Genomic DNA, 11,867 nt, shown 5'->3' on the forward strand with positions numbered 1-11,867 from the left:
AACTCATTAAACGAAGAATTGACTGGGTCGAGAGGTCAACAGATATTCCATTATTACATTGATAAATGTATACGCATCACTACTCTTTTACACTCCCCTTTCCTCTAAAATCTTGTCCTTGATGCAGCTATGTGCGCAAGAAAACATTAGCTGTTTGAAGCTTTGCTTAGTTCGTTCTATGAAATCTACCGTACACTTAACATCTACTATTTATTAACTCAACTCAATTATACTCAAGTACATATGTATATAAACTAAACTCAAAATAGCCATAAAATACGCACGCACCCACAGTTTTATGTTACCCTCTGTTAAGTTACTGTTAATTTCTTATTTTTCTCTATGATGGAACTTTCACACAAAATATGCGTATAATAACAACTTAAATGTGTCTAGTTTGCTACATAAATGTATACAAATGTTATAGTTAGTGGCCCTTTTGGCTGTAGTTAACTTTAGTCGAGCTTTTGAGGTCTGCCGCTGATTGCTTTGTTTTTTGCTGTTGTGATTAATTTCTTAATTTTAATGCATCCGTAAGCTAGTCGTTCTAAATAAACATATTACAGAAATCCCAGCTATCTTGCCGATATCTTTTTAATTGCCTAACAAATCAAAATCATGGGTTTTGGACTTGAAACTTACTAGCATATTGAAAGAATATTTCATAGTTGGCCAGAGTCAGGTACGTGGACAGGTTGAAGACATAGCTTGCAATTACTTATAATATATGCATTAATTTTATAGCTTACCAAATGTTCACTAACTTCACCAACAGTGTTTAAACATACATAGGTACGACATGAGAAGTAGTTAATGTAACGTATCCTAGTGAAAACAGCGAGATAAGTGAGCTGGAGTCGTGATTACCATATACCAATGAAGCCTACCTGCTGATATCGTGCTTTTTATGGAAGAGCTAAGATATGAAAACTTACTATGCCAACTAATTATCACGTAATGCGCTAACATGAAACTATGCGATGCAAAGATATGCTTCTATATACAATAAAGAGTTACAGCTAATTTCTAAGAGCGTTATAGTTTGTGGGAACGAGCTTACTTCACCGAGGAGCTTGAGGAACTCGACAAGGGCACATGGCTCTCTAATTGAGGCGTGGTTTGGACCATAGCTAGCCCGACGCTGTCGCTATCGCTATCATTGCACTCGGTTGCTTGCATATCCTCCATGTCGTCAACATCCTCCAGCGTTGTTATCTGACTTTGCACGCTTTGACGAAGCTCTAAAACGCGATGAGGCTGCTCCTGCTGCGCCTCGATAAGCGAGGGTGCCGAGGCTGTAGCGGTTGCTGTTGTCGGTGAGCTCAGCGATGAATTTGAGGAGCGTAGCCGCTTTACAGAACGCTTGCCGGAAATCGGCATGAACGACACATGATGACCTGATGACGTTGATCGTGGATCCGTAGTGGTAGGTGTGAGGGCAAATGTGGTGTGCTTGGAGCCACTACTACAAGAAGGCGCCACCGGAGTGGCCGCAGCACTAACGGATCCAGTGGCAATAGCTCCAGCTGCTGCTAGGGTTGGCTCCAGTAATAACGAAGGTGGAACCGACGCGATAGTTAGCGTAGAAACTGACGAAGGACGTACGCTGCTGTTCCCTAAGTGCAATGAACATGCCGAGGCAGCCGCCACCGGCGGAGCTGTAATGGTCACAAGCGTCTTTGCCGCGCCACTCATTGCCGATGTGGAGCTGAAGTCGGGGCTACGTCCGAGCTGCATTCCTGAGCTACGACGTCGGGTGCGATGATGATGGCGATGAAAACTTTGGCACCTTGTGCACGAACGCTGCGAAGAAGATGGCGTGACAACCGTAGAGTGATGATGATGATGGTGATTGTGGTTACGTGCACCGCCGACGCCACCGCAGTTGCTGCTACCGCTGCAGGTGCTGCAACTGCTCAACTGACGTCACATGATGGTGCGGTCCAGTTGGTTGACCGAATGGTACCCAAAGGAAGTAGAGGCGGCCACCATAGCGGCTGCAACGTGGCACTGCGTAGACAAAAAAGCAGAAAGTGAAAAAGAAAAGGAGAGAGGGAAAAACAGAAAAAGAGTCATGCGTTATAAGTTGCATATTCATGGATCGCAGGCAGTCTTTAAAAGTGTGAAGGGTACTGTTTGTTTTTGTTGGCTGAAATATTTTCCATTTAAACGTGACCAGCAAAAGGGTTACGCATGAAAGCAACAGCAACAACAACGAATTAAAGAACTATTAAAAGTACTGCAGCTCAATTTGTGGCATTGTCTTTGCTTTTCATTAGTTTTTGTTTGTTTATTTATGTATGTATATAAAATGCGTCTCTTGATTTTTATTTTTGGGAACTCCAAGCATAACTTGATAAAAGAACGACATCAAAAACAGCAACAAGAACCAAGCAGAATAACAAAATAAAAAAACGAGGTTAACAAAAATACAAAAAATAAATGTACAAACTTTTAAAAAACAACGTTACTTTTATGTGAAAGCCTAAACAAATTTTAATATCGGAAGAAGAAAAATGGCCAAAATAATGATTATTTTATTCGACTATTTATTCTACACACTGTAACTATAATACAGTGCATATCACACTCGAGCGATAAATTCACAGCGGATTTAAATATATTTAAAAGGAGTGTTAAATTGACATTATAACTATATGAATTACAAGTGCAAGTAAAAATTTGGTTTATGTTTTGAGAGAGAGAATTGACAACGAAATTCTTCCGCAGGGAGTAAGCGAAAACTGTTTTTACCTACAGATTAGACAGGCTGCAAGTGCCTCTAGTTTCTTTTCCTATGAATCAACTCTTTCAAATGTACTTATACTTTATATATATATATTCGTTTCTATTCGTTTTTTACCTCTACTGCTGTTGTCTTAAATATCCCCAATGGCAACCATTCAGCTACACATCCAGTGAACTTGCGGGTAAAAAGCCCAGACATAAGCCTTTTTATACAATTTATTACTTAGCACTCAATAAGCTGAAAAACAAACGCGCAAAAATGCTTCGTAACTTTTTAATGTTTTTTGGGTGGAGCTTGCTGTTCTAAGAAATCAAAACCAGTGTTATAAGCTCCGCATACGCACACACAACAAAGCAAGCAAAAAACAAGATAGAACGCTACAGTCGAGCAAGCCCGACAGTAAAATAGCCTGTACTCTCCACAAAAAAAGAAAAATTTAAAAAAAAAATTAAAAAAAAAAATTTTTTAAAAAAATTAAATTATTAAAAAAAATTAATGAATTAATTAATTAAATTAAATTAGAATATATGTTTATGTTTAGTTTTAACAGCATACATTTACATCACGTACCTATGCGTGTTTATATGCGTGTATGTATGCAGCACAAAGTTGAACCAAAGCAGCAACAACAACAACAGCTGCGGGCAGCGCTGCCGACAGAGGCAGCGCATGAGCAGCGATTTTACTTATGGCTATAACTTTCTTCAGAATTGACCTATCATGATGAAATTTGGCACACGGACACATTAGTACTAACTGGATGTACCTACCAAAATTGATTTCAAAATTCCGAGAATTACGGAAGTTATAAGAAAAAACACGAATTGCGGGGGAGTGGGGGGGTGCATCGAAAAAAAACTCAAACTCGTACTTTCTCGGTCTTAGGAGAATATGGAAACCAAGTTTGGTTATTCTAGCTCTTATACTTTCTGAGATCCTTGCGTTCATACGGACAGACGGACAGACAGACGGACAGACGGACAGACGGACAGACGGACGGACGGACAAGGCTATATCGACTTGGCTTCTCATCCTGATCAAGAATATATATACTTTGTGGGGTCTGCCACGCCTCCTTCTGTGTGTTACATACATGCGCACAAAACTAGTATAGCCTTTCACCCTTTGGGTACAGGCTATAATAAAACTGATGGTCGAGCTACAGCGCTCACCAAGCCTCGTCGGACGAAGCCACTGACCCCGAAACCGCCGCTCTGTCACATAATTATAAACGTTAATTCACGTTCACAGTCCATTAAGGATAATTGATGTTTTCGAAACATTTCTGGCAAATTACATTTTGATGTTGAGCGAATGTTCGAGCTGTGCCCGCAGGACAAACTCGCTAGCGCGCCCACAATAAAAACAAAAACCCAGAAAAATTAGGCTGTGCTGTTCTAATTGTGATGGGCCGGGACCAAAACTGAAGTTAAGGAATACATTTCGAAGGGAAGTGATGTCGTATAGTTGCTAAACTTAATTTTGCTATAATTTTGTCCCTCCTCTAAAAAATGTGAGTGTATTTATGTGAGACGGCACAAATTTGTTTGATTAATTGTTATTCCGATTTCGTATTAGTCATTTAGAGTAAGTAGCCAAACAGTCAGCTAAAGCTCATGCCAAGAGGCAGGCAGCCTTGTTTTTGAAATAAATTATGTAGTAAATTGTATTTTGGCGATCCAAAAGACGGCGCAAGTATTTGTTACCCCATTAAAATATTTTCCACCCGCTAGCTTCTTAGTAGCCTGGCAACAGACTGACTGGTTTTCTTACCTAATACTAGCAGGTCTTGCCCATCTTTGATGGGCTCCGTATTTTTACTTATAATTATAGGTTTATTTCTTTTCCAAGCAAATTACTTTGGTACGTTTCGAAAGAGTTAGAATTAGGAAATTTGTGTTCAAATTTTACCTTCCTAGCTTTTACCGTTTGGGCTGTGCGTTGATCGCCAATCAGTCAGTCAGGACAAACTGTTTTATATATATCGAGATTTCCTCTACAAGCAATCGCAAAGGCAATTGACAACTAAAGTAACGAATACAAATGTGCAAAGCTACCATTGTGTGTACTTAAAGTATGTATATCTTGAATATGACTTGGCATTTTCAATCAGATCTACTGCGATGCGGTTTCCATTATCCAAAGCTATGTAAATTGACATTAAGTGCTGGGTGCAGAAGGCGCATTGGCCTTTAAAGGTCATTACGAGGCAAGTAATTGTTCAGAGTGGTTAGGTTGAAAGGCCAAGAAGCCAAGTGCTTGCACATCATAGAACTAATCAGTGTAAGGGTTGCAAGCTATATACACACAAATACGTAGGAAGGTGTCCTATGTATATGGAGGTGCATGTCTATTCACTGGCAGGAAGTCGCAAAACAGCCAGCACAACAATGGAAACATTGCTGCGGTAATAAAAGTAGGTGGACTGCTGCATGTGTATATGTGGCAACAAAAAGGACAGCAGTAAGCAATATAAAACGTCAATATAGTTAATTTTGTAGTGAACAAAACATTCTCCCGCAAAACCCACTAAGTCTGAGTGTGGCTGACTACAATGTTTTTGAGATAAGAAGGGAATAGATAGACAACAATAACGGGCAGCATGTAACAAATAGGAACCGACAGGCACCAAACCCAATTAAACAGTAAATCTGCATCTACATACTTGTATACCATAAACCTTCCATCAAATTTACATACAAATTGTATCACTATGTTACATACTTGTATTCTTAATCAGTATGTTTGAAGTTTTGTTAAATACCCATTTATACATTTAAGATCGATATATGACTGATTATGTGAAGTCGGAGAGGACAAGTTCTTTATTTTGCACGTGCTTTTTGCATCGAAAGTATCGCAAACCGATCCCAGGAATTTCAATTTGAAATATATACTGCGTGGCGAGCACAGGCAAGCGATGGGAAATAGGCCTATTCTGTTGTACTGGGACCCAAGTTCGGATATTTTGTAATCATTTTTAAACGCGCACAGAAACTACCCACCCGTTTCTTGTGGCCCCAAAAAGTATGCTATAGAAAGGTTCTTACTTTGCACCAAGAGAAACATTTTTGTTTGAATACAATTGACAGTGGAAACGGCTTGAAAATAAATTGGCATGCTCTTGGGTGTAATTGATAGCGCAGCATCAGCATCACGCCCCAACGACTCAAACCAATAAAATAAAGGAAACAAATACAAGTATACAGTACCAACATACATACATATACGCTTATTGACTGTTGACTGCTGTAAATAACATTTTCATCAACAAAATTACATACTATATACGAAAATTGAGTTGGAAGTTTTTAAGTGCAAAAAGTATTTATGGTTCACTTGATAACATTTTACAATATGTATGTATACATATATGTGTGTGCGTATGAAAGACTCTGTGTGTGTAGATTTAAAGCAACCCCTCGTGCCTGGACTTGATAATGTTGTTGCTTCACCAGTTTGCCAAGTCTTTAAGCAGTTTGCGCAACCCAGAGAGCGAGAGAGGGACTCAAACCCAAAATTAAATTCGAAGAACTAAAAGAAAAACAAAAGAACAACAAAAGCAACGGTATAAAAGTAAACAAAAAACAAGAAAAATACGAGTACAGCTAAAAGTTAAAGAAGAATCAGCAAACTAAGACAGGATAAACACATGTCTCACAAAAAGTAATAGTGTGTGTCTATGTGATTTATTGGTGAGACTCAATGAACAGCCCAGAAACCTATGTATTGAAAGCCGGTGGACATTGAGGGTGTGGATAAATACAGGAGTAGTGACAAAAACCAAATCGAATACAATGCACTCTTCACAGGAGCCCAAAGTGTTCGTATGTAGGTTTTCTTTTTACGGACGTAAAAGACTGAACGTTTTAAAGGCGAATAACAACAACAGGAACAGGGGGAAACATCACCTTACTTCAACAACATCAAGGGGCAATGGGACAGGAATGTAAGCCAAATGTGTCCACTGCCATTGGTAAAGGAGTCTGTGTGAAGCCGAAGTTAGAGATGAGCGCGCGACAGAAAATCAAGCACGAATCTTTCTACAATATTGATAAACTTCTTATAAAATAAATTGAAACATTTTAATATAAATGCCCAATGAATGTAAACTTACCAGATTTCTTCTACGATATCTTATAATTTCCAAAAGTACTATATATAAAATGCGCTTAGCTCGAAACTTTTAATTTTCACATTAATATGTATATTGAAATAAACCATAAAAGAATATTTGTTTTTAATTCGTGTGTATACTCTTAATTAATAGGATGCAAACAAATATAATACAAAGTTTCATATGAAAGCGTGATTTCCGTGTTAGCACATACAATCACGTGCCCATCTCTAGCCAGTTAAGGGTGAGTGTGTGTTAATTTGGGTGCAACATTCAACAGGTGCTGAAATCACATTTTAAGTTTCCTCATTTCTTTTTACAAAAACACAACAAATATTGTCACATTGACGAGCCAACGAGCAAGCGAACGATAAGAACTTGTACGGGCGAATCACACACACACAATGAAAAGAAACACTCAAAAGCAAAAACAGAGAATAAGAGAGGATAAGAGAGAAATAGAGAACGGGCAGGCGTGACCAGAAAAGACAAAGTTTTTTGCCCTGTGCTTGCAAAGTAACAACCACTGGCTTACCTTGCCCCTGACTTACAGAAATTGCAACCTGCAACAAGTGCCATATTTTCATTATATTTATTTCAGAATAACGCCCAGTGTACGTCTATATATAAGTTTGCTCGCAGGAATTGTGACGCACGTGTTGAATACCATGCAATGAACATGTCGAGTAGCAGCGTCTTGTGGCAAATCTCTGTAAAAACACCAGTAGAAGAATAGTAAGCTCCATCATCATAGACATCACCACAATTGACTTCCTATTGTTTAAAAGTACTTGTTAAGGTATATGTTGCAAGGAAGCCGAGCACCTGAGTTTCGAAACACTAAAAAATGATTTATTAAAAATCTAATTTTCGGACTGCCAAAGATTTTCATATCCGCTGACATTGATAGATGCACAGTAATGGGAAAGTCATTTGCCTATGCTTCGAATAAGTGTAAGAGTGGGTGAAAACAAGATTATTTATCTGCCTAACCTACGTGCAATGAAAAGCGGTTGGTGGATGAGCAAAGGAATGCGTCGGTTATGCTTCCATATTTATACATTTTGTAAATTAATTTTATAGTTCGTTCAGTTTCGTTTTTGGGCGACCATAAAGAATTGGAATGTCATGAAACAGTATTCTATTTTCCGTGCAATTTGTAATTTCTCCGTCACTACATTTTCAACTCTCTGTATTGATTTCAGCTCCTTACATACAAGTTGCTTAATTTTCAATGTGAATTCCAAAGACACAGAGACATAACGAATTTAAAAATGGTGAAGACTGGTTAACTTACCTGGGATTTTGAACGCATTGTGGGCTGATATTTGCGGCGAATCTTTCGCGGACAACACATGCAAAGAAGTCGCACAAAGGCCCTGAAAAAGTTCATATTTGGTAGGTCTTACTTAAATTAAAGACATTTTATGATGCACTCACCTGCGAAAGTCCCTGCTCCAGCAGGCATAAATAACGGGATTCATGCATGAGTTTATCCAGCCCAGCCACGTTACTATAGCCGAGACAATTTCCTCATGCTCAATACACTCGACGCAAAAACCCGACAGCAGATTAACGACAAAGAATGGAAGCCAACAAACAATGAATACACCCATGACAATGCCCAGCGTCTTAGCCGCCTTCTTCTCCTTGGCGAATTTGGCCAGTTTACGCGATAGGGAGAAGTTTTTACCCATATGGCGATGTCTCGCCAATCCATTGTTATGTAGTGCCGATAGTGGCTCATCGTCTGGCTCCTCCGGCGTGGATGTGGTGGTTCCTCCACTATTGTTGTGATGATGATGATGAGAGTGCGAATGAGAATGGCTTAAGGAGCCACCACCAGCGCCGCCTGCTTGAACCTGGTGCGTGTTCGTCTGGGGCTCACGCGTCGTACCCCCACGATGAATGCGAAGCGTGAGCTGCAACTCCCCAGAGGCCATTAGTACCTGCTTGGTGCCGATCTTTAACGAACGCGTTTGTATGACGGCTGCTCGATAGATCCGGCAATAGGTGAATACCATCACGAGTAACGGCAGATAGAAAGAGATGGTCGACGAAAAGACCAAGTAGCCCAAATGCTCAGTAAAGGTGCACTTGTAGGCTGGCATTTCACCATCACGTGCTGCTCGCCACCAAACAATGGCCGGAAAGCTAATGGCGCTTGAGCAGATCCATACCGCGGCAATTAGCGCCGCGGCACGTTTTACAGTCATACGCATTGGATAACTGAAGGGATCTGTGATGGCCCAGTAACGATCAAGAGAAATGACGCAAAGATTTAGTATGGAGGCCGTGCTAAAAAGTACGTCTAGAGAACGCCATATATCACACCAGTCTGTCCCGAAAAACCAAGTATTTTCCAGCACTTCGTACAACGCTGAAAACGGCATGACCACCAGACCCACAAGACAATCAGCAACGGCCAAACTCGTGATGAAGTAGTTAGTGGCCGTGTGCAAGTAACGCTCCCTTATAACCGCCATAATCACCAACGAATTGCCAAAGACTGTGGCAAAGGAGAAGAGAAATAGAAAGACTAACAGACTGACCCGGTCATTTGGCAGCGCCTCCAGAAACTCGGACAAATCTGGTTCTCGTGTTGTGCTGCTTCCCAAAGGCGTCAATGTAGTCATAGTGCCATTGTAGGCTCCTAGTGCTATCTCCGTACTGATGGGCAACGGCGGCGATTCCGTCTGCGCAACATTGAAACCATTGAAGTAATAGTATATGTCCTCAGATATATTGAAGCTGCTGTAGAATGACGGATGTTTTGTGGGCGGCGCTGACACATCAGTCGCAGTACCGCTTGACTGATTGAACGACGCGCCCGAGCGCAGTAGAGCAAGTATGGGCTCTACTGCACCCGCTGCTGCTGATTCTGCTTCTGCTTCCGTTGAGGACGAAAACGATGATGATGAAGATGAAGGCTGCTGCCGATTGCCGCGGTCCTTTATAATATCATCCGCCATGGCTTAATGCAATGTGCCTGTTCTCGCTATCACAGTCGCTGTCGTAGCTGCCTCTCCTGCTGCTCCTGCACCTGACCTTTGTCCGTGTCTATGTGCTTCGCTTCGGCTGCTGCTGAAATTATTGAAGCGCATTTTTTCCCTGTTGTTTGTGGCATAAGTGCTGTAATCAAAGAAGAGTGCGAAGTCCCAAATTAATAGTTATCTGGCTTACAGTTCAAAATCTCATTCTTAGGATAAACAATAATTGGTCAAATTTTGTGTGTACATTCGCTACATTCTACAGTAGTAAGATTAAAATGATTTTCTTGAATTTAGTAGTATTTTTGCTGGTTGCAAAGCGAATCATTGCTGATGCCGGAACTGTTATAACTGTTTTCTTTTATTTCGTAACTCTCTTTATTTAGGATCTGTCCTTCGTTGGACAATTATTAATTTTTATGAGAACTCGTAACTTTAATCAGGCTTCTGCCATGATTCCGGCGTGGATTGAGCCCAGAGAGCATACTCTGGAACAAACTCACATTGTATGATCCCAGCTAGCTCACAAACTAAACAAATCCATAGCACAAGAGCTCATTGTCGTATTGACTCAAAGTATCACATTTACAGCACCTGTCAACTTGAAGCTGACCTGCTTTTCACCAAAATGTGAAGTGGGTATATAGTATGTATCATTTTTCATGTCTCTAAGAAAGTCCAACAAATATCTGCTTCGTACGCGCCTATAAATTTCATTCAATTAATATGTTGGTTTTTCGCCCTGTTGCAGGTCGCAGACCGCCAAGTATTCCACGTACAACTCCAAACAAACAAATTAATTCAACCATTTAACTGCTGTTGGCAGTGGTTTTTTTTTACGTTTTTTGCGGTTTTGAACATTTTATTGCCTTAGTCTTTCGGCAGCCAGCTGCCGTCGAAAGGTGCGCAATTAATTTGCAAACAGACAGTACATTAACTATGATGGAAAGGGAGAGGAGGTAGGAGTATCAGGTTAATGGGGCGACCGCAATTTCGCAGCTTTCGACTTTGTCTTCTCGGCTTTCTCATAAATAAACAAATTAAATAACATTTCAAGTGCCGCGGTTAGCAAGAAGTCAACCGGGTGACCGAACCACACACCTTCTCTTAGACACAAATGCCTAACTGGAAAACTGACAGGCTGAGCGACATCAGCCAAGATGTCGCGCCGAGTCAACAACTGTGCAACATCGCATTATTCAAGAGTTGTCTGAGTTGCCGTCTTTCGACATCCGTCGTCCTTTGTCTAGCTGCCAGAAAGCAGTCCTTCTGCACCGACAGCTGATTTCTAAATTCTGCAGTTGATGTAACCAAACGGCAAGGGAGGGAGCACTCAGTCAATGCCCAATTGACACAGCGTTGGCTTAGCAGAATTCCCGGACAGCTTCTATTTTACTTAACGAATTTGCTGTCATTTTCAGAGAGCTGAAAACAACGACGCAACAGGCCATGAATTTGTAAAACAAACTTACCATATGGTTGAGTTCGTCAGCAAGTAAATTAGTGACAGAATGAATCGAATGCCGAATAAATACTCAGAAATCCGATTTGGGCTGCGGCCGTGCGTAACCGTGAAAAGGGTCAAATTCTTAACCTCTTTTAGTCCTATTGCTAATGAACCAGAGCCTTCCAAATTAGAATGAAACTTTATTTTCTTTTCTCATCATCAATATTTGGGAACATTTCAGACTACACAAACATATGACTCAAGAAAATTAAATGAATTATCAACAACTTTAACAATAACACTTGATTAGAAAATTTCCCAATTTTGAACTCATAAATTTAGGTAAATTTTGTCTTTAATGATAAGGTTATATATGGCTTGAATAATATTGCTATTTGACCCTAATTCTCGTAACTATTAAGTTTGCGGATCAAATCTTCAACCCCGATAATCTGTACATATTTTGAATATTCAGAATTATACTTTATAAACCTTTAAACATTTTGAAAATTTTTTTATGTCCTGTACCAAGTGTAGCTTAGTGCGAATGTATGTAACACAGAA

At 40.2% G+C, this 11,867-nt stretch overlaps 1 protein-coding gene across 1 annotated transcript; it reads right to left on the reverse strand.

Moving 5' to 3' along the window:
• Positions 1-877: 877 nt before the first annotated feature.
• LOC115621047 (dopamine receptor 2) lies at positions 878-9,838 on the reverse strand. Its single transcript, XM_030514569.1, is given in 3 exon segments — positions 878-2,010; positions 8,164-8,245; positions 8,307-9,838. Coding segments are annotated over 3 exon segments (2,568 nt in total). The 3' UTR covers positions 878-1,056.
• Between the last annotated feature and the right edge of the window lie 2,029 nt (positions 9,839-11,867).

This window comes from Scaptodrosophila lebanonensis, unplaced genomic scaffold, assembly GCF_003285725.1.
Source record: "Scaptodrosophila lebanonensis strain 11010-0011.00,11010-0021.00 unplaced genomic scaffold, SlebRS2 tig00000024-arrow-pilon, whole genome shotgun sequence".
NCBI lineage: Eukaryota > Metazoa > Arthropoda > Insecta > Diptera > Drosophilidae > Scaptodrosophila > Scaptodrosophila lebanonensis.